General features: G+C 42.2%; 1 protein-coding gene across 3 annotated transcripts; it reads right to left on the bottom strand.

The window, feature by feature from the left end:
* Positions 1 to 2,432: 2,432 nt before the first annotated feature.
* On the bottom strand, positions 2,433 to 21,535 carry THNSL1 (threonine synthase like 1). 3 transcript variants are annotated; one of them, XM_075587607.1, is made up of 4 exons: positions 21,445 to 21,535; positions 17,034 to 17,163; positions 8,497 to 8,978; positions 2,433 to 6,215 (listed from the first exon to the last, which is right to left on the bottom strand). In XM_075587607.1, the coding sequence occupies exon 4, from the start codon at positions 6,119 to 6,121 to the stop codon at positions 3,926 to 3,928; it is 2,196 nt and encodes a 731-aa protein (XP_075443722.1). In that variant the 5' UTR covers positions 6,122 to 6,215; positions 8,497 to 8,978; positions 17,034 to 17,163; positions 21,445 to 21,535; the 3' UTR covers positions 2,433 to 3,925. The 3 variants fall into 3 exon arrangements, with proteins under 3 accessions (XP_075443722.1, XP_075443723.1, XP_075443724.1); XM_075587608.1 differs by having other exon boundaries at positions 8,640 to 8,978; XM_075587609.1 differs by lacking the exon at positions 8,497 to 8,978.
* Positions 21,536 to 21,936: the final 401 nt, after the last annotated feature.

The raw sequence follows: 21,936 nt of genomic DNA, 5'->3' as shown, positions 1-21,936 counted from the left end.
AATGTCTAGTTTGTGTTTCTTTTAATAAATTAACCAGCACTCTAGGTTCTTGCACGTCAGGGCAACGAGTCCCTGGCACTGGATCATCTGATCTGTCTTGCTTGGGGGACAGGACTAGGTTAAAATCCCCTGCAAGGGCCTTTTCTAAATGTTTGTATAAGATCTATGATATTTTTCAACATATGGGGCCCTTGCTGAGTTAGGGGCAAAGATATAAACCAGCGTGACCTTAGATCCACCAATCCGGCCTGTCAGGAGAATATACCGCCCCTCTTTATCAGTTTTTTTGAGATCTAGTTGAAAGGGGGTACTGTTATTGAAAACTATGGCCACCCCTTTTTTTTTTTTAAACTATTGCCGATGAGAAAAACCATCTGTGGAAATTGTTCATGTAAAAAGGTTGGTTGGCGACTTTGAGAAAATTGTCTCCTGCAGAAAGATGACATCTGCTAGCTCCCTTTTATAATTAGAAAATGCCGCCTAGCGTTTGGCCTGGCTGTTGAGCCCTTTAACGTTATGGGATATGATCTCAAGGGAATCCATCATGGAGGTGGTTGTGTATAGATCGTTTATCTATTAATAACAACCTGTTTATTGCTGAGTATGAAAATAAGAAGTACATACAGTATATCCGAGAATACAATATTTTGACCTTAAGACCTTGCTGTTACCGGAGATAGAGGGAGACACACACGAGAGCAGGGAACTGTAACGATGCACGGAACACGCCCCCTGCAGCGTGTTCCTTCCTTACCTGTTTTCTTCTGATCGCCGCCCTCTAGCTGCGAGTCAAGATCCTGTCTTTAAGGATTCTGAAGCAAATGACGCCATCTTGCTTCCTGGCAAATCCTACCCTCTTCCTCCTGACAGGAAGTAAGCCTCTCTTTGACTTTCTCTTTGCTATTAGTCATTTGCTGCCTTCCCTGGTGCCTGCTTGTACTATTCGCATGTTGTTCCTGCCTGGACCTCCTTGGGACCTCTACTTCTCTCCTTTGGATTCTGGAAGACTGGGACAGTCACTCATATACTACTGAGGTTAGTTTACCGTCGGATAGTGTAGGTACCTGCTAAGTAGGGTTCACCTTGACGTGGTAGCAGGCTTATAATTCCTTGGCCAATGAATTAGACTAAGAACCCTTAATTTATATTTAGTTTCGCTGCACCTTGCTGTTTCTGGCACTATGCCTTTAAGGAGGCTGGACGTCCTCCAAGAAGCAATTCCCTTGTGGATGTTACCTTGTGCTCTGGACTCTACCTCCGATGTTCATGTTCCTAGTTCCATGTTCCTGGTTCCCGTTCCAGACTCCCGTGCTGAAGCGTTGGCTTCCCTCTACTCCCGCGTTGGTGCCTGAGAACGTGCGCACTCCTGCTCTGCTGTCAGAGCATGCGCGCTCATGCAGCTGGATCAGTCGTGTCTGAGCCAGGCACCGCACCTCCGGACGTGTCACACATTATCCTGCGCGCGGCGCAGTCACGTGACTACGTGCGCCGATCCCCAGCTGCGTGGCAACTCACTCCCTTCATATCCCCTGTGTCCTCCCCACCTTGCTAACGGGCCCTTCCCTTTCTCTCTCGCTTGTGTGGAGAGCACAAGCGTGACAGGAACAACAGCAAATTAACAAAAAATAAAATTTTTAAAGGAAAAAAGTTTAGGGCCACTGAGTAGCTCCAATGATTAGGACTCATGCCTGACCAAGTTAATGGCTTGAGTCAAATGAAAACTTGGGTTAAAACATCCGTGACTTAATACCTGCGGCTGCCCATCCGCAGCCCCAAGAACCCACATCTTCTTTAGGTTTTTGTAGTGTGATTGCAGCCAAATCTGGGAACCTCTGTAGTTTTATGGAGTCAAATTCAATGAACTCGTGATTTCTGTCCGCCGCCATGATTGATTATTTTGTTCTGTAATAATGAAGGCGCAGGATGACATCCCTCGGTTTGTCCTGATTAGGGGCCCTATGGGCACTACTAGGGGCACTATGTGCTCTGTCCATTATCATTTGAGGCTCAGCCAAATCAGGGCATAGCATGGTGAACAGCCTCGATAAGAAATCATTGAGGAATGCCCCGCACACAGATGTTGTCCTGGTCTTCCTGCATCTCTCTGAGTTCTGCTACTTGGTCTTTCATAGTGGCCATGTCCTGCACTAAGGAGTCTTCCACCCCCCATACTCTGTGACCCTGGCCTCCAAATCAGAAGTTCGCTCCTCCACATGGGCCAGATCCCCGCAAAGGTCTTTCAGAAAATTATTTTTTTAAACACTAGAAAAAACATTTTTTTTTAAATTAGAACATGCTCAGTGGGAAAGATACTGACATTATACAGTATGAATAAAACACAGGTGGCTTCTCTGGGGATTGTTGCTTTAAAAACACAAAATATTTATTGACATGCTGTTTATTTAGGAGAGACAATAAAAAGAAGTATGAGGTTAATGCGACTCTAGTGTTTAAATTCGGCATTCTATGTAAATAATGCATGTGTTTATTACTGTATGTCAATCTTATTGTGTGCTATAATTTGCCCAATATTTACTCAATACTAAAGTGCTTTACTGTATTTACATTTGGAAACCAGTAGTCCCTTTATAAGAAAAGAAGCAAAGGCTGAGCAGGTACTATTCCAACTTTAATCTTTATTCCCATAAAGTGGTCCAACAAATATTATGAGATAAAAAGTGAGAGATAAAGCGATCACATGTAAAGTCAAAAACTGAGGATCCAAAAGTAGGAAATTGGAGTACATTCTATGTTCACATTGTAATGCACATTACAGTACATGCCAAAACCATTAGGGAACACAGGGATTTTAGATCCCTGTGTATTTTTTACGTTAATAATAAACATGCCTTTTAGATGCTATTAAACTTATCTTTTCTGATCAAGCAGTTTACAAATGTAGCGAGTTGGAAAATTATTATTGGATATGCATTACAATATGAAGATGCAATTTGTTATTGTCCTGCTTAGGAACCTTCATTTTTAGATGGGTCTTTTGGACTTTTTTTTTTATAAAGTATTCCAAAAAAGCAGAATTTAGCAAAGAACACCAATTTAAAGCAGAAGTCCATGCTGGTTGCCTTTTTTTGCCTTAATTTTATTAAATAAATCTCTTCTTCCTCTTTACAACACTGGGTTTTTTTTTTCTTCCATCTGATGCTCAATTCAGGAGATAAGCATTTTAAAGATTCCTGAAGGTTAAAATTGAACTCTCCCCAGCGCCCAGTGTAGTCTTAAGGTTACTCAGGCGCTACAGAAGAAGAAAACCAGGATTCATTTTTTCAACTAAAAAAAACATTTCTTTTTTATTTAAAGACCAGGAAATGCTCAAGGGACAAGGTACTAAGATTACATGAGTTATAATTATATGGGGCTCTACGGGGGTATTGCTGGTTTAGGAATGCACTTAACAGTTTTTTTGACAGCAACTACAGTAATAATCTTACATGTACATTTCTGTGAATTGGTTATAGATAAGCACTTTGTCGCCTTTTTATTCAACCTTCAAACTATGGTTCCGTAAACACGAAATTACCATTGTGCATAATATTTAGTACACATTTTGCAAGTTGCTAACATGGCAATATAACATAACTAGAAAACCTAAAAGTCATTTCCATTCACTTTGTAGCTATTTATATGAAGTTACGAAGTGGAGCGACATGTTTTCCGTAACCTAACAATGCATTTTTTAAGATAACATTTTCAATACAGATATGTTTCAACTTATTTTTAGAGTGTTTCAGATAATATCCTACCTATGTTTAAATTAGTATTGAAATAGTTTCCCAGAAATGTTCTCTCGAATATGCTCATTTTGTTCATTTGTTTTGGTGAAAGCTACACTGCTATTGTCTTTTTCCTTATCAAACGTCTGGGTTTTAAGAGGAAAATGTTGTAGGAAAGATCATAACCGCTTTGGCACTTAGCGAACTTTCAAAAATAGATTTTGAATGAAAAGTTCAACATGGTTCATCACCATGTTTGAATCAGCCGCGCACACGTGGCTCTTCTGATTCTCATTCTGTTTAAGCATCCCTAGCAGAGTCCTGTGAGCTGGAGGCAATGGATTGAAGGAATTTAGCAAGTGAAGCTGACTTAAAGGGCTTTGTTTAATTTCTTCAATCCTCAAAGCTTTCAAAATGGCAGGTGCAAACTTGGAATAATGCGCTGTACATGACATGATAACTGGACAAGTTCTGTCTTGCACTCTATCTGCCACTACTTTAGCAACGGCTGTATGTGTGTCCAAAATGTATCCTGTTGCACCGTAAACAGAGCGAATGGCTTCTAAGCAGTCTTTCTCAGAGCACCAGTCTCCAATAAGATCCTGCTGAAGAAGACCAAGTAAATTACTTTGCAACTGAAAATGACCCTGAGTCTGCAACTGACCACATAGCTGTTTCACAAGCTGCCCATCATTGTTTGTCAGGAGATGCAAATACCGTTCTAAATTTGAAGACTTAAGAATGTCTATTGCTGGGGAATTGGATGGCTGTAGTTTTCGCCCCCTTAGATCATAATGCCCGGTTCTTATAAAGTCGGTCAAAACATTGTTTTGGTTAGATGCACATATAAATTTTCTGATAGGAATTCCCATTTGCTTGGCATATACTGCAGCTAGTATATTGCCAAAGTTCCCTGTGGGAATACAAACATCAACTGGGCTCCCAAAACTAATAATGCCTTGGCTGACAAGATCAAGATATGCAGATGCATGGTACACTAACTGAGGAAGCAGCCTTGCCCAATTTATGGAATTAGCTGTACTTAGAATTGTTCCATATTCTGCAGTGAGAAAACCAGCATAATCTGAATTAGTAAACATTTGTTTTATAGTATTCTGACAGAAATCAAAATTTGATTCGATACCTAGTGACCACCCATTCTGTCCTTGACAGGCAATCATTTGCAATTTTTGAACCTGGCTTATTCCATCTTCAGGATAGAGGCAAAACACACCGATTCTCTGCTTGTCAACATCGCTAAGGCGGCCAAAACCATCCAGGACAGCACTACCCGTGTCTCCTGAGGTTGCTACAAGGACCAGATAGTTACACATTTTAGGAATACAATAAGCAAAAAGATGAGGCATGAATTGCAAAGCCAAATCTTTAAATGAGGCAGTTGGCCCATGAAATAACTCAAGAATGAACTGGTTGCCTACTAAATGTCTCACTGGAGCAATTTTTGTGCAAGCAAAGTTTTCTCCATAAGCTTTCTCAATAATTTCTCCCAGTGTGGCAGCTGGGACATCAGCAGGATGTATACATTTTTCTAATATTATCTGAGCTCTTTCTGCATAAGTGGATCTAACTAATCTATTCCATTCTCCAGCAGTGAGTTTTGGCAGACTATTTTCAGGAACATAGAGTCCACCATCCGGAGCTAAACCTTCAATAACAGCATCACTGAAGTACTTTACCGTGCCTTTTCTGTGGTCTAGATCAGACCCTGTGGATCTGGTGGAAATAAAGGTTTCAGATTCAGAGTTCTGGTATCTCTTAACTGCATCAATTACTTTGTCAGCAACGACCTCTATACTATCTCCAGCCTGACAAAGCACACGCACATCATGCCATTTTTTATAAAACTGCTTCCTTTTCTGAAGTATGTCGCCAATCGAAGATCCAGACCTTTGGCCAACAATCCTATCCACTTTCATTCCTTCAAGCCTCTCAATTATGTCCTGTGTATGGACATCAAGATAAACAACAATTCCATTTTTCTTTGCATGCTGCATGCTAGTGGTGTGAAGAGGGTTGGACCCAGTAAGGGAAATTACACTTCCAGATGCTGAAAATGTTAAAAGGGCTTTTCCTTCCTCTTCTAAAAATTGATCATCACCGACATCCTGCAATTTGTTTGAAACACTCATATTCCAGTTTTTTTCAAGGACATCATCATCAACATCAACAAAAGGGCAGCCCAGCTTCTGACCAAGTATTCTGCCTACTGATGTTTTCCCAGCACCCGGAGGTCCCATCAGAATAAGATTCTTGTCTCCACTGAGAGAGCTGTAAGTGGAAAGCCATAACTTCCGTAGTTTTGTATGTGCCAAGGATGTAGAAAAAATCAGCTTAAGCATGTTATTTCTGGAATGTAGATACCGTAATTGCATGAAGACACCTTTGCCTTTAGTTTTAGAGTTGAAATGTTATAGGACAACACCTTTTCTGGTGTTAATAGTCAAGGACAAATTAAATATATAAAGGCTGAAAAAGAAAGACAATAACCTTTAAAAATCACGTCAAAATGATAGCATGAAATCATACTCTACAGATTATTACTAGCATTATTTGAGATGAAAAGGTGATTTTCATAATTATAATATAATTAGTTAAATAGTGAGCAAATATAGACATGCATAATGAATCAGGGCTGTGACATTAGCCAAAACGAATGATTTATTCTACAAAGCACACAGATCTTCTATTCAATCCCTGGGGCCTATTCAGATACAGTAGCTTCGATGCCTTTGCTGTCATCTCGAACGGTTTGGCATGTTACCATCGACCGGTTTGTCATTTGTGTTATCACGGTATCTAGAAAGAATCTAAAACCGTGAGGTAGGAAAATGGCAATAGCACTCGGCGTAGCAGCAATGTAATCTGAACTTTTTTCCAAGTTCTCCCCCTGCGATCTTCTCGCAATCTGAGCTACACAGAGAGCGCCGCCTCTCCCTGCACAACTCTCACAGGCGATTGCAGTGTTTTAATTTAAATACTAGTGTGTGGGAGCAGGGGGTCTCTGGAGCTGAACCACATGAAATTTCAGGTTTGAGGACCCCCTGCTTCCCGAGATACAGGCCCCGGTATCTCCTATGCATTTAAATGTCCCGGTCACATGAAGCAGGAGATTTAAACATTGCAGAGGGATACCGGCAGCCCATAACGGGGCCTGTATCTAAGGAAGCAGGGGGTCCCCGGACCTGAAATTCATGCGATTCAACTCCAAAGACCCCCTGCTCCCACACACTAGTATTAAAATTTCAATAAAAAAACAGGATCATTACCTTAGCGGCTAACCGCTAAGGCAATGAAGGGGTTAAACCGGAATACCCTGTTTAATGGGGGAAGAGGGGGTGGATGAAGGGGGTTGTTGCCCCAGGGTGGGTGGTTAGACATGCTGGGAACGTTGCGAGAGAAGTTAACCTCTTCAGTACCATTGCGGAGGCAACTGCTATGGTAATGAAGGGGTTAACCACTCCCACTACCCACCAGAGAGGCCTAACAACCCACCCTTGGGGTAACTACCCCTACACCCAATCCCTCTACCGCCAAGAAACATTAAAAAAAAAAAAAACAACCCTACTACCTACCTCCTCTACCCCCAACAACACCCCCCCCCCCCAACACATACATCCAGATATGAATAATTTGCTCATTCAAAATAAAACATTATCCAGCCAGCATAAAGTAAATACAAATTCTACTTACCCCTGCCAGGATGAAGGCCATCCTCTGCGTCCATGTCCTCCATAGGCAGCAACATAAAACATTCATTTTTTTCTAATTCCCACTCTAAAATCCCATTCCCGAGATGCGATATTTGATAAACTCGCTATTTCAGAGCCCCGATGAGGAGATGCTCGAGGCTACCAGAATAGCGTGAATTTATCGAAATGGCGCTCTTTTGCTGTTTGGCAGCTCCCGCTTGATGTGTTTAGGCCAGGAACGAGAATTCTCGGGAAAATGCACTCACCGTACGAGTTTGGCAACTCATCGAGGCTTTCTGAACAGCAACCTTGGCAAATTGTGCAAGAAATGCTCAAAAACCTTGAGGAGTTGGTTACCTAGACTAGGCCCCCCAGTCTCTAAAATTGGAAAAAGGGTACATAAACTTTGCTGAATCAAGAACTCTGACTGGTAATGTCACAGTCCTGATTTATAATAATAATATTGATAACAGTTACAAATAAGGTATTTCAATAAAACAACGTATAAAAAGTGCAATTTTATTGAAGGCATGGCCGCATGTATAAATCCCTTTTGTCTAAAGCAAGTATAAAATGAAGCAGGTTTCCTGAGCTCTTAGATTTCTCCAAATAAAAGGTGTTTAGAGCAAAATTGTAGCAGTTATTAGCTTCAATTGCGTTTCCTAATCCACCTCAAAATGTACTTGAGATGCCAGTACTTATACCCAGATGCCAACTGCTCTTCTGTAAGGAATCAGGGAACACGTCCTTTGCGACGTGTTCCCTCCTTACCTGTCTTATCTCAGACATCCGCTCTGGCACCAGCGCATGCAAGCACCCCCGCTCTGCTTACAGAGCACGCGCAGCTCATCTAGTGTGCCCCCTCGGACGCGCCACGCTTCCTTCACGCGCGTCGCACACGTGATGACGTGCTCCACTTCCCAGCTGTGTTGCAAGTATTCATTTAGCCCACTTGTCTCCTGCAGCTAATCCTTGCCTCCGCGGAGGCCGCGCCTCCATTCCGCCTCCCTTGCTACTGGTTCTTGTGTGCTACATAAACCCTGCACTTCCTCTCATACCTTGCTGAGCATAACTTCTTGTAGCCTTGAGCTCCTACGTCCGTTGTGCCTTGCTCCTTGTCCTGTGTTTATATTGCAGTTTAATCCTTCATGTACCGACCCAGCTTGACTTGGAATCTCTCTGGATACTGGCCCTGGCTTACCCTCGATCTTGCGGATATCTCCAACCCAGACCACGGCTATACGAACTTCCACGATTCTGACCTCTCCAACCCCAGACCACGGCTATACGGACTTCCACAATTCTGACCTCTCCAACCCCAGACCACGGCTAACGGACTTGACTATTCTGAATTCTCCATTCCAAGACCTTGGCAAGTATCCACTAACCCCCTCTCTCCATCCCAGACCTGGCTACGTTTGACAATCCGCCTGCCAGGCACGCGTACGCTGTTGTGGGTGCGTGGTTTACTACTTCCCAACCTCAGCACCGAGGTCCTGTCTTGCTCGTGGGCAGCACAAGCGTTACATCTTCATAGACCCTGAATGGGAGAAAAATATGGATAGCTTAATATGAGGATAGTTAAACAGATATTTACCAGACAGGTAGGAGTAATATATGATTATCTGCATCCTAAAATGAAGACAATACATCAGGAAGTATGGTTTAACCTCTTACAATCTTTGACGCTATCATGGAGCAGAAATGTAGTTGTGGTAACCTTTTTCTGCAATAACACAATGGTTTTCTAAATGTCAATGATTGGGAGGGGAACAATTCTGCGCAAATATCCCACCTAATTTTATATATGCACAAAATATGGGTAATATAAACAATAGTCAAAATATAAATAAATATATCTAGAGTCTTGTACACAAATGTATATAAAGTGTCCAGTCCAAGTAAAGAGTGTGTTAACTCTTGGTGTCTAGCTGCTGCTTCTTGTATTATACTGTAATGGGAAACAGAAGCGCAAAGAACAAAGAACACCATCAAATATAGCAGCTTTTAAAAACAAATGAAGAAAATTGTGAAAATGGTCACATTTGTATTTGTTAAAACTAATCTCTATAGTTCTATTATACTGTACAATTTTTTTACACTATGGACATTGATACTATTTTCACAGTATTAATTACTATATTTGTACACTGTCGTAGTACTGTAAATAGATATTACATCAAGTATGATGTGGATATATTTTTGTATCATATATGTTGTTAGTAATTGGTTGCTACTAGGTATTTACATGCTATGTAGTCAATTACCAATATGCATCTCCCTCTCTCGCCCTATATATTATTTGTAGATGAAGTGTGAAGGGTTATTAGTACCATCTAACATCGGTGGCACCTGCAAGTTTAATACACCAGCATCGGAGGATTGAGGTTTCCTTGCCCTTCACTTGGGGGCAGCACCAGAGCTAACGAAGCCCAGCAGTGGCTAGAGATTTAACATCAGGATGTTTCTCAGGTAAGCCTTATTTTAGACACTCATCTTGAGTGCAAATTTACCATTTTCTTAATTTGTTATTAAAAGCTGTTATATTTTATGTTGTTCTTTGCGTTTCTGTATGTATGTATGTATGTGACGAAGTCGTGTGCAGCGACGAAACGCGTAGGGAAGTGCATGCTGGGACGTATGACGTCACCCCGTCGCTACGAGTGATCTGTGTATCGAGACATTGCCACTTTCTAACCGCAATTGTGGCCAAATGGGACATTAACTAATACAGTAGTATTTGTTGCAAGTACTATCCTGTCTGTTATACATACATACATACATACATACATACATACATACATACATACATATATATATCTTAAAAAGACGACAAAATGGAATATTGTAACATATACTGCTGGCTATTAGTAAAAAAAAAGTTAAATTTGCATGTAGATTAGAGGAATTGAACATCATTCTACAGGGTGTATTTAAGTAATAAACCCTGAAGAAAAGGGCATTACTGACCAGTAATGCCCTTTTCTGAGGGGATTATTACTATTATAGGCTAAATGTAGGCTTTTTTTTTTTAATTTTTCATAAAAAAAGATACATTTTTGTAGTTATACTGATTTTTATCAGATTGTCTACATTCTTATGCTTTTACTGCAAGTTTATTTAAAGTAAATTGTACATATACACAGACCCCTCTACACACACACACACACACACACACACACACACTGCAACCCCCCCTATATACACAAACACACATTCTGCAGCCCCCCTACACACTGGGCAGTCCCCCTCCTCTACACTCACAAAACACCCTGCAGCCCTCCTCCACCCTCTACACTCACAAAACACACAGCAGCCCCCCCTCTACACCCACAAAAACACTGCAGACACACTAACAAAACAGACTGCTTCCCCCTCTACATCCATAAAACACACACCAGCAGCCCCCCTCTACACCTACTGCAGCCCCCATGTAAACCCACACACTGCAGACACACACACAAAACACTCTACAGCCACCCCTCTTCACCTACAAAACACACACTACAGAGAAACACAAATCAACAAAAAAGACTCTGCCACCTCTACATCCACAAAACACACACCAGCAGCCCCCCCCTCTTCACCCATTGCAGCCCCCTGTAAACCCACACACCAACAAAACACTGCACTCCTCCTCCCACAAAACACACACTGCAGCCCCCCTCTACAAGAACAAAACACACACAGCAGAAACACACCAACAAATCTCTGCTGCCCCTTTTCACCCACAAAACACACTCAGCAGACATTCAAACCTTTCCCTTCACTCTCCTGTGCGGAGCTCTCTGCAGACAGGGAGGGGGAGGAGTCAGTGCCTTGCTGGTGTCTTCTGTCCAATCACCTCCCCTAAGTGCAAATTTCACTCTTTGTGAATGAAACCTGAAAGCTGATTGGCTGAAAAACTTGGCAAGCTGCCATAAATTCCAGGCCATTACTGATTGGATAATGCCAGGAATTTTAACCAATCAGAAAGCTGGGATTTCAATAATGCCCTGAATTTACCAGCTTTAGCCTATAATATGGGATAATTCTATACCGTCTGAGAAAGTTGAGAATATGATTCAAGGAGGGGGGGGTGGTGGTCTGACGTAAACAGCACTAGGATCTAAGCAGCCATTTTTGTTCAGCATCCATCTTAGGTGCCTGATCTGGTCATCCATTTTGTCTATTGTCTGCATGAAAGTTGAAATGGAATGAAAGTTGAGTTTTAAAAGAAACATTTTTTTTCTTTTCTTTTGCTCCTAGATCATTTTATTGATAGTAAGACATCAGCTAGCCACAAACCTTGAAGAGAAGATACGCCATTGTGAAACTTGATGGAGATAACAGTCACTTCTCACATTAAGAGGGAGGGTCTCATGGTCAAATACACCCTTGCAAGAAACCAACGTATGTAGGGGAAAGGTTACGAGCTTGCATAATAATTGTGTAGCTGACTCAATTAATTTTTGTTATTCTTTTACATTGGTTATTAAATTAATGTTCTCATTCATATTTGTTTATCTTATACGCATATGTAATGACGCACAAGCCACCTCATAAAGGGGGAGTGAGCTTTAGTATTAGGGTATAAATAGGTCTGGTAGGCCATATTTCTGCAGAGAGCTTTTGTTTTGAAGCTTTCTCCTGTGTGTGCACCTGTACGCAATAAACTTATTTGTCATTCTGTGATAATTTAACCCTCATACTTGTTTCTTTATTCACGCTTTTCATACATCCAATGCAGTATTCGGCTTTGGAAGCCTTTCATGCACTGCAGAACATTCCATTAATGCAATACTAATATTTGTGCCTTTTTTTGTTTGTTTTGGACTCTACTAATATCGTGGATCACATAGCTCAAGGTGTAGCTCATGACATATTCCGGTTTACAATATTACAATTTTCACATTGGTTTTGTTAATGCTGGTCTGTGGTTAGAAAGGTATGTACACACAAAATGTTTATTTAATTTCCCACCCTTGTCGTGAGTGCTCCCAGTAAAAAATGTTTAACAAAACAAGGCTGCATTTGGTCGCACTATTAGTGAAAACAATGGCAACCTAGAACTATTTTGCTTTTTTGGGAGGACTCGTCCAAGGCGATGTGTTGAAGAAACTGAGAGGTATACATCCACTTTACAATGTCACATTTATTGGGTTACCCTGCCAAATCTTTTTGAGGGTGAAAAACGTAAACATATGTTTTTATGAATCATCTCAGGGTATTAAGGAATGGTATTGACCCATTAGTACTATTGGTTACTGAGGGTGTTGCAACTTAAATCCTCTCCCTGTGGAAGGCAAGAACATCACAAGACTAGATTGTCATAGTGACAGTAAACTGCAGGGAAGCGTTTCATGACAACTCACTATGGCTCATACCAGATTCAGAGGACTGCTGTTAACCATTTAAGTGTGAAATGTGTGCCAGGCAGGGCCAATGCATCTTACATAACTCTGCAGGAGTTGTCATTCTGCCAGAGCATCTGACAAAAGCTCACTAGGGAAACAAAATAACATTAAAATAAGACAAAATAATTGGATGCAAGAACAGTTTGAATGATGAGCGCTGAATTAAAATGGCATTACCACTTTGACACATCCTCTCCTTATAAAAATTAACATTCTACAACAGCTGCTGTTAAATTATTGCAGATTCTTAAATTACCAGCATAGGAGATACAAGGATAAGAGCAATAGACAGATTAAATCAATGTCCTCTATTTAATATACCAATAAAGTGTCTTCCCAGTGCTGACAAAAGTTCAGCTCCATTCAAAATGAATAGGACTGAAATATTCCCCAACACGAGGAAGACTGTTTTACAGCATGTTGAACAGATGCGATTTATAAAAGGAATCTCTTCTAGTAGTTTAAAGCAGCAAACCCCCCAGCCCCTCGGAACCTATGAGGGTAACTCATAGAATGTTACAATCTTGCCCCTATGACCCTGGTTCTTTAATACTGCAGTGGAAGCACTGGATGCTGGGCAATAATAGTGAAAGGCGGGGTTGCAGACCTGTCTAAGACATGCAAATGAGCACACAGTAATATTTCCATTTGCTTTAGGCTTTACGGTGGAGTTTTTTTTGTCACTTTTTTTACCCATCATAACTTAACTAATGTGTGGTGGATACCTATCCAAGCTTCAAATTGCAAAGCCAGTATAACCAACCTCACACTGATGATACCCATTAAGGTCAAACAGCTGTCTGTGGGTAGGTTTACTGGCTATGCATCTTAACCCAGGCTGTGCAATGCAGCAAGCATAAGCTTATAGGGGTCCATGAAGAAGAGGAAACAACACCCTGGCGCATGAATAAATTACTGATGATGTCTAGAAGCACTGATGGTGTACCAAGTTTCCCACAAAATAAGCAGTAATAAAAATGAAAACAAATAACATTTATTTAAAATAAGTACAAATAGATAGCTCCAATAATAGGACTCTATCATACATATAGGGGTCCATGTAAAAATGGATTTGAAGCAAAAGGTGGCACTATGTGCTCATTTGCATGTCATTTCCCAGAATTCCTTGCAGCAGTGGAAGCACTATATGCTGGGCGATATTGGTGAAAGGCAGGGTTGCAGACCTTTCCATTTGCAAATGGAAATATTACTGTGTGCTCATTTGCATGTCTTAGACCAGCGGTGCGCAAACAGGGGCGCAAGATTTGCTGGGGGGGGATGCGGCGGTTACAGAGGCCCCGCGCCCTTCCCCAAGGCATTTAAATGAAATGCCGGGGGAGGCGCGAGGCCTCTGTAACGTCCCTTACCTGCTGCCAGCCAGGTCTTCGGCGATGCGTCGCCATGGCAACCGTAAGGTTATGACGCCGTAAGGTCATGTGATGTGTCGCCATGACAACATGCGTCAAATGACACTGCTGACAAGTATAGATATATATATATATATATATATATATATATATATATATATATATCAGTCTCTCTCAACCTTTTTACCCACTGTGCACCCTATTGAAATGCTCCAATTACCAGGGTGCCCCATCATCTTATCAATTGTCCCTTTTTGTAAGTTCAAATAAAACTGGATAGAAATTGAAATTAAGTATCTAATTAATATCTAATTTTACACTTACAATAATTGGTTCTAAACGTAATTCGAGAATGTTCTTTTTCTATTATTTAAATGTAATGAAAAATCAGCAATACATTCATAAAGGTACAAAATCATTTATGAAGAGCATTGTAAGAAAAACGTTACTGAAGTGTCTTGCCAAAAAAAGGCATCACGGCGCCGTTTTCGTGTGCGCTGCTGTACTCCACGCAGCATGAACGCGTCCAATCGCCCCAGACACGCGTGTTTATCGCGGTTGCTTTGTTTACATTTTATGGATTGTGTGCAATTATATGCAATGAAATGAATGAATTGTAATGTGTACAGTACTGTGCTACTGTGTCAATTTCAGGTGTTTAAAAACCAGAACACTAAAATGCCATTTTATGCACTCACGTCTTAAGGCGGTACGGTTGGAAGTAATCCAGCGCTATCATATGGGTATTCCGAGGTATAAACCGCGTGATTTCATAAAATTATGGCCGCTGCATCTGTATAGATACTGAAAAAAAGAGTACTTGGGACACAAAAATTGATGTTCAAAAAGATGTATTGTTCATGAAAGGAAACAAAAAATGGACAATTTGTGTGTCTCAAATACCCTTTTTTTCCAGAATCAATAAATGCATGTCCCTTACCAGTACGTGGTACACCATGGGCTCTGGCACGCCATGGGCTCTTATGACGTAGCGGGTATGTTATGGGCACTTGCTCGTTGTTTACGTGCTGATCGGAGCCGAGTGCTCTGTTGGAGACCCCTCCACTTCCGGCATCTTGGGCCTGCTTGCATCATGTGATCGCTCTTGTAGCGATCACATGACAGGAAGTGCCAGTGGAACGGAGGCAAACTCGGGTAGAGCCGGACCCCTGGTATTGTCAAGGTAATATTTCAAATTCTTATATCTAATGAATGAAGCATCGAATTTTAAATATTTAAACGGCACTGGGGAAAAAAGGAGTTCTCTTAAGAAAAATGCAAACAAATGGTAATTAACGCTTCTTTAATACAGCAATCCACGCCGCTCATTTTTTAATTTTTTTTTAATATCTTAGCTGAACATGGGGGAAAATCAGGGCCGGCTTGATGGCGGTGCTATCGGTGCCATTGTACCTAGCCCAATGTTTACAAAGGCCCCACGCTTTTCCCCACAACATTTAAACTGGTTACCGGGGGAGAGCACGGTGTCCCTGCAAGTGCCTCTTAGGCCTCGTCCAGGGTGGTGTTGAGCGAGCGCGCGCTCACGCTGGACACGTTGCGACAATGCACGTGGCCTGCGTGAGTGGGCGGGCGCGCCTGCTCGGCGCTCAGCTGCTTGCCGAGCAAGCAAAATTGATTTTGCTGCTCTCAAGCGCGTCACGTGAGCGGTTCGCCCAAAGAGGGCGAACCAGCTCCGTGACGTCATGGCCGCGCCACCCAGACGTGCGCGCACCTAGCCGGCCAGGAATCGCCCGGCCGAGCAGGGCGCAGCACTAGAGCGCCAGTGCGCCTGTTTCCACCCTGGACGAGGCCCTACTTTTTCTCCATAGCCGACATTTCCTCCTGCAAACATGTGATGACGCGTCAACATGACAACACATCACATGGTGACCGTTGCCATGACAACGTGGCGTAGCAGGAGGAGATTGTGCTCTGGAGAAGGTGAGAGACGCCAGCAAAACCCCACTGCACCGAGTACCGCAAAACTCCCAGCCAGCCTTGCCGGGAATCCCCCAGTGTCCAGCGACCCTCCAGTTCTGGAGATATTTGTAAGTTTTTGTGCCAGTTTTGACATTGGCACAAACACTAGTAAAAGGCATCTTTAAAGGTAATCTTTGGGTGTTTACGTAGATTATGATTTCATTTTATAATATGTTTATTAAAGTGTAAAAAAAAATATTATCCACTTTTTATCTTTTTTTAAAATGTATTGCGTTTTGTTTTTGTAGTGTGCACTCCGATGCAAAATTACTTTGATACTTTCTCCAATTGATTTCCAGGCCATAGGGCGTGTTACTGCTTAGCGCTATAAAATCTGGGTGACAATGTTTTACACCTGTGGAATAATCCCTGTTGTCTTTACTACTGCTGCTACAGTACATTACTGTATGTTAGTATGCCTGAAGCATAAAATGACACAAAGATATAAGTAACATGTCCCTACTTATTGGTATGGTGTGTGGCCATTTCAGCAGTTTTCCTTTCTTTCATAACGAATGTGAATTTGCAATAGACTGTTCTCACAGCACAAGAGGCATACTAATAACAACACACCCCTATATGGTATATGTAGGGTTTTATCAAATACACATGAATAATAAAACAAAAAAACACATGCATGTGTAGAGGGATCTACTGTATGTTTAAAAAATATAACTGTTTCCTATGGAGCCCCAAGCAATTGTTTTCATTTTCACATGCATTCATCTTAAAAAGTAATGCAAAATATACAATTGCCACTTTATCAGTACAATGTTGGATAAATAGACAGTCTACAAATGTCACTACAATTGAAATAGCTTATCTAATGTAACCTTAATTCTCACTCCTTACCTGCAGATCTGAGAACGTTTTACAGTACATGCACAAAGATTGCAGCAGCACAAGCTGTATCCACACCCCCTCTCTGCTTGCTAGAGAGGACTTCCACTGTCACTCCCAGCATGCTTCTCACCGAGCTAGTCTTAAAGAGGTAAATGCAGTTTAAAAGGGCAATGCTTCAGTGTAACATTTGTTAGCAGTAGGCATTACTAAAGTAGAAAAACTGAAGATACTGTAGTGAGCCTCGTGCCTTATGCCTGGGGTGCGCAAACTGGGGAGGGGGGCGTAAGATTTTTTTTTGGGTGGGGTGCGGCGGTTACAGAGGCCCCGCGCTTTTCCCCAAAGCATTTAAATTAAATGCCGGGGGGACCGCGTGAGGCCCCTGCAACTCAGTTACTGTGATTCAGATGACTTCGGGTGACGCGTCACTATGGCAATGCAGCAGGGTCATGTGACATGACACCGCGGTGTCATTTGACGCACGTCGTTATGGCAATGTGGCGTCATCACGTGACGTCACATGACCCCGCTGCATCATTTGACGCTGGCACTAAGGTAAGGGGGCGTGGGCGCTAGCACTGGGGGAGAGCAGGCAGGGGGGCACAGCACCAGAAGTTTGTGCAGCCCTGCCCTAAGCGAAGGGACGGCAAGACCGCCAGGGCTAAGCTCCCCCTCCCCTTACCTCCTTTCTGATGGTTAAAAAGTAACCAGGACTGGCGCTCAAGTGTAGATGCTAACACAGTGAATAGGAGAAAACAGTACAATGGTGACACCCACTAGTAACCAAGAAAACTAAATAAATGAATGAAGTTACCCACAAAAATGCAGATGACAGGATGAATATATGAAATATACCCACTCAACCTAGGCAAAAAAGGAAAGTCTCCGTTTCCCTTGAAACGTGATGAATGGATGTGGTAGGGAGCGGGAAACCTCTTCTTTTTATATGGTTTCCCGCTCCCTACCACATCCATTCATCACTCCTTTCTGATGGTGCCTGGAGCCCGGCGCTAGGAACTGTGGGGCGCAACTATTCAGTGCTCAGCGGTGATTGACAGCTGCTAAACACAAAAAAATCAAAGGGGGTGGTCATATTAGGCCTGTGCATCGGTGGGAAAGCAACCCGTGCCCTGCCATTAGTGATTCACATTCACCCTTCCCTCTTTTTTTATCCGAGGTGGGCATTTTGTCACAGCGGCTGGTTAGGGGGTATGTGCGGGTTAACCTTGCAGGACGGGGGTGGGGGGGGGGTGAAAGGGGGAGAGACTTTCCATTTCGTAGTATCTCCAGTTATGTATGTATAGATATATCTCCTCAAACCTACTTCCAAATAAATTAGGAAGACATGTCTGTGCTGAAAAAGGAGCACACCTGAGGTACCGGTTGGGTGATATGCTAATAGCTATGCAAAATATCCACACTTCCTAAAAGGATTTCCATACCAACTATATAGAGTTTATAACAAGCTTAGGGCACCAACCTAATGACTAGAATAGTGTCAGACACAACCGGACTTGAACCCACAAGTACTTCTTTTCTAGGTTACAGTTCTAGCAGTGTGAGCTAAACCAGCTGATGGTTGCTCCACTGTCTACTACTATCATGCCTCCAAGGGACCTTGAACCTTAAAGGACTTCAGGCACAAAGTAATAATATGTACTGAGGGCTATGAGTTACTGTACTGAGGCCAGGTGAGATTAAATAAAAGTTTTCTGGCACACATAAGTAAAAACAAGGTGAAGCACAGCAAATAAAGCAGATGCAGAGAGAAAGTAACATAACAAAGTGAGCTGGTGACTTGAGTTAGTACTGCTAATCTTCTAAAGGATCAAAACAGTGGGAAATATTTACTAACCAGTGTTCTGTCAGATGGCACCTTCAGTGCTGAAATACATTGCAGCCTGTTCAAATAAATGGACTGTAAGGTGTATTCCTGCGCCAGAAGGTGTCTCATGGCAGAAGACTTTTTATTAGATATCCTTCTCTATCCCAGAAGAGGGTAAAGTGCTTTGTACAGGTATGAGCCCTCAATGAGAAGTAGAGCCCAAACCAAATACAGGTATCTCTCTCATATATTAAAAATCCATCCAGATTGTATTCAATGGCGTATTTGATTTATTCTGCTCTGCTTTTTTTAGTACACAATCCGCAGATGGATTTTTGATGGGGGGGGGGGGGGGAACGAATTTGGTCTAAACAATCCGCGGAATTTCAGGAAACTAATTTGGACTGGTTCGACCATCTCTACACCTCCTGACTATTTAAAGACATTCAGAAACAAATCAGTGGGATTTTTTTACCCTCCAGGATTTCTTTGCCACAATTAAGTTTTGCACTTTTCTGCGCCACTTTCCAACTTGTTTTCCTCTTTTCAAGGTCCCACTCTACCTTTGATGGGACACATCTCGTCTCTCTTAAGCTCGGAATTCCTGTTTGTTATTCACTACTTTCATGTTTCAGAAAGTCTATGGTGATGATGAACTTAAATAGCATAATGTTTTAAAAATGTCACAAAGTCTTAATAACGTCAACTTCACAGACAGATCATTAAGCCACTGTTTCCCGAACTGAGGGAAGGTGCCCAGGGACTTAAGAGGGGGGCTCAGTGACTGGAGGTACAAAGACACTGGAAGAACAAGACAGTGACAAATGAAAAGGTCTATATACAATGGCAAGAGACAGGGGGTGCCCAATGCTGCATCCAATTGACAAAACATATAAAGTAAAATACTTCAATAACAAGTATTGGAACAAGACCCATTATGGTTTTTTCCCCTCTCACAGAGGTAAAAGGAAAGGTTTCACAGTGTAGTGTAGGACCTGCATTATTTTGGTTATACCTTGACGTTGGTATGCAGGCTTATGACGCCTTTGGCCAAAGGGTTAACTAAATAACCAATTATTATTATTGAAGTATTTTACTTTATATGTTTTGTCAATTGGATGCAGCATTGGGCACCCCCTGTCTCTTGTTATATACAATTGCCACGCTCAGTAGCTCTCTGGTTGACATAAATATATATTCACTTTGTGGTGGTTGTGGGAGTTTGAGCTTGCTGGGTATCTGTGTTAACCTATATACAATGGCAGACAGACAGAGGGAAAGTGGCAGAGAGATACTGACCAAGAGAACATACGTTCCACTTATTCTTTCAAATGCGATTTTAGGGGAAAAGCACAAAACCACAGTCATAGGGAGAACATTTGCTTTGTGGGAGGGCTCAGTGAAAATGACAGTGATTTAAACCATCACATCTACATTTAAAAAATTAAACAGCTCCAAAAAATACTTGGTTTGGTTAAAGTAATATTAAAGACTGTTACTCCTATTGTTTTCCTTCTCCTTTTTCCTTTTCTGATGCTCACTTACTTTCTAACTACTGTAGATAACATTATACCGTATAAATAATATATTTATTCATTTTCTTTTCCGTTCTCCGCCTTTCACCTCCTTGCCTAATTACACGCATATCTGCAGCTCTCACTGAAGGAGAAATCGCCATCTGCACTATTTAACCCCTTCCCTACATGGGAGATAAGAGATGTAATGCAATGTAATGATTTGCAGGCAGGCTCTAGTGGCGCTTTAGTTAAAGATATCATGATACTGTTAATAGGATACAGTTACAGCTTCTGACGATCAATGTGACTGCTGCCTACAAAATTAATTATTAAAAACTGAATAACTGGGATGATTAGCCTCAGACATGAATTTTAAGTTGTGTTAAAATGTAATATTGGTAGACTAAAATATACACAACATTAAACATCTAATTTACTTATGTGCTATGTACCAGAATGTAATTGTCACACACACAGGTACTGTACAGTCAAAACAATAAATAACATTCTACACTTGCACTTGTTTTCCTGCCCTTCACGCTTCCTCAGTCCTGAATGCACCTGCTGCCTCCCTGGAGCTTAGCTGTACCTCAGCTTCAACCATCAATTTCTTATAGATTCATTGCTAGGGCATAGTGCAAACAAATTGTAACAGATTTATCAAAGGAAAATGCCAATTGCGACTAATGGGATTCTTTCTTTAAAATAAATATTGCATTATTTTAGTTTGCTTAGTATTAAAATAAAATTTAAACCTAAATACAAACCAGTTCATAGAGTCCTGACAGTGGAAGCCCCTCTTACCAGCAAATGCAGGGAGTTTGCACCAGTTCTCCGGAACTGGTTTTAAAAAGCATACTTGGTTCTTAGAACTGGTTATGGGCCAGCAGTCGATATGCAGTGGAGCTAAAGAATGGGGCCCGGTTGTCCTCCCACACCTCTTCCCGCTGTGCATATGGAGCGTGGCACTAGGAATTGTGGGGCGCAACTATTCAGTGTTCAGTGGTGATTGTAAGCTGCTGAGCACTGAAAAATCAAGCCCCTAAATTCCAAGCTTGGTGCATCATGTGGGGTTTCCCACCTGCATAGTAGCTTTGGGTGCCTATGGAAGTCCAGGGCATGGGGTTGGTGTAGGAGGTAAGGGAGGTGGAGGGAGCACGGGTGTCTGTGTCTGTGTGGGGGGGGGGGGGGTGGCAGGGCCGTCAATGGGGGGACAGCTGAAACTCCTGTCCTAAGCCTGGTGAGCAAAGTGGCCTGGTCCCCCTGCTTGCATACCCTGCAAAGTAGGCCTTCTGGAAGGGGTTGCCAGAGGGGGCCTGCTGGAAGGTGTCTTTGGAGGTTCCTGTCGGAGGCAGCATGCTGTAAGCTGATGGAAGGGAGGCTCCCCTGACAGGCACCTGTGTGGGCACCCTCCAACAGGCAGCTCTGCAGGACCCCTCCACAGGCCTCTAACAGGCCCCCTCAATCCTCCAGGGTAGCAGGTAGGCAGTGGGTAATCTCAGCTCCTCTCTTCCTATATCCCTGTGTCCCTGTCTCTCTCTTTCCCCTCCCCCTATCTCTCACTCCCCCCCCC

Source organism: Ascaphus truei, chromosome 2 (genome assembly GCF_040206685.1).
Source record: "Ascaphus truei isolate aAscTru1 chromosome 2, aAscTru1.hap1, whole genome shotgun sequence".
Taxonomy (NCBI): domain Eukaryota; kingdom Metazoa; phylum Chordata; class Amphibia; order Anura; family Ascaphidae; genus Ascaphus; species Ascaphus truei.
Note: the sequence above shows the minus strand (reverse complement) of the source record. Positions and strands in the feature narration are given on the sequence as shown.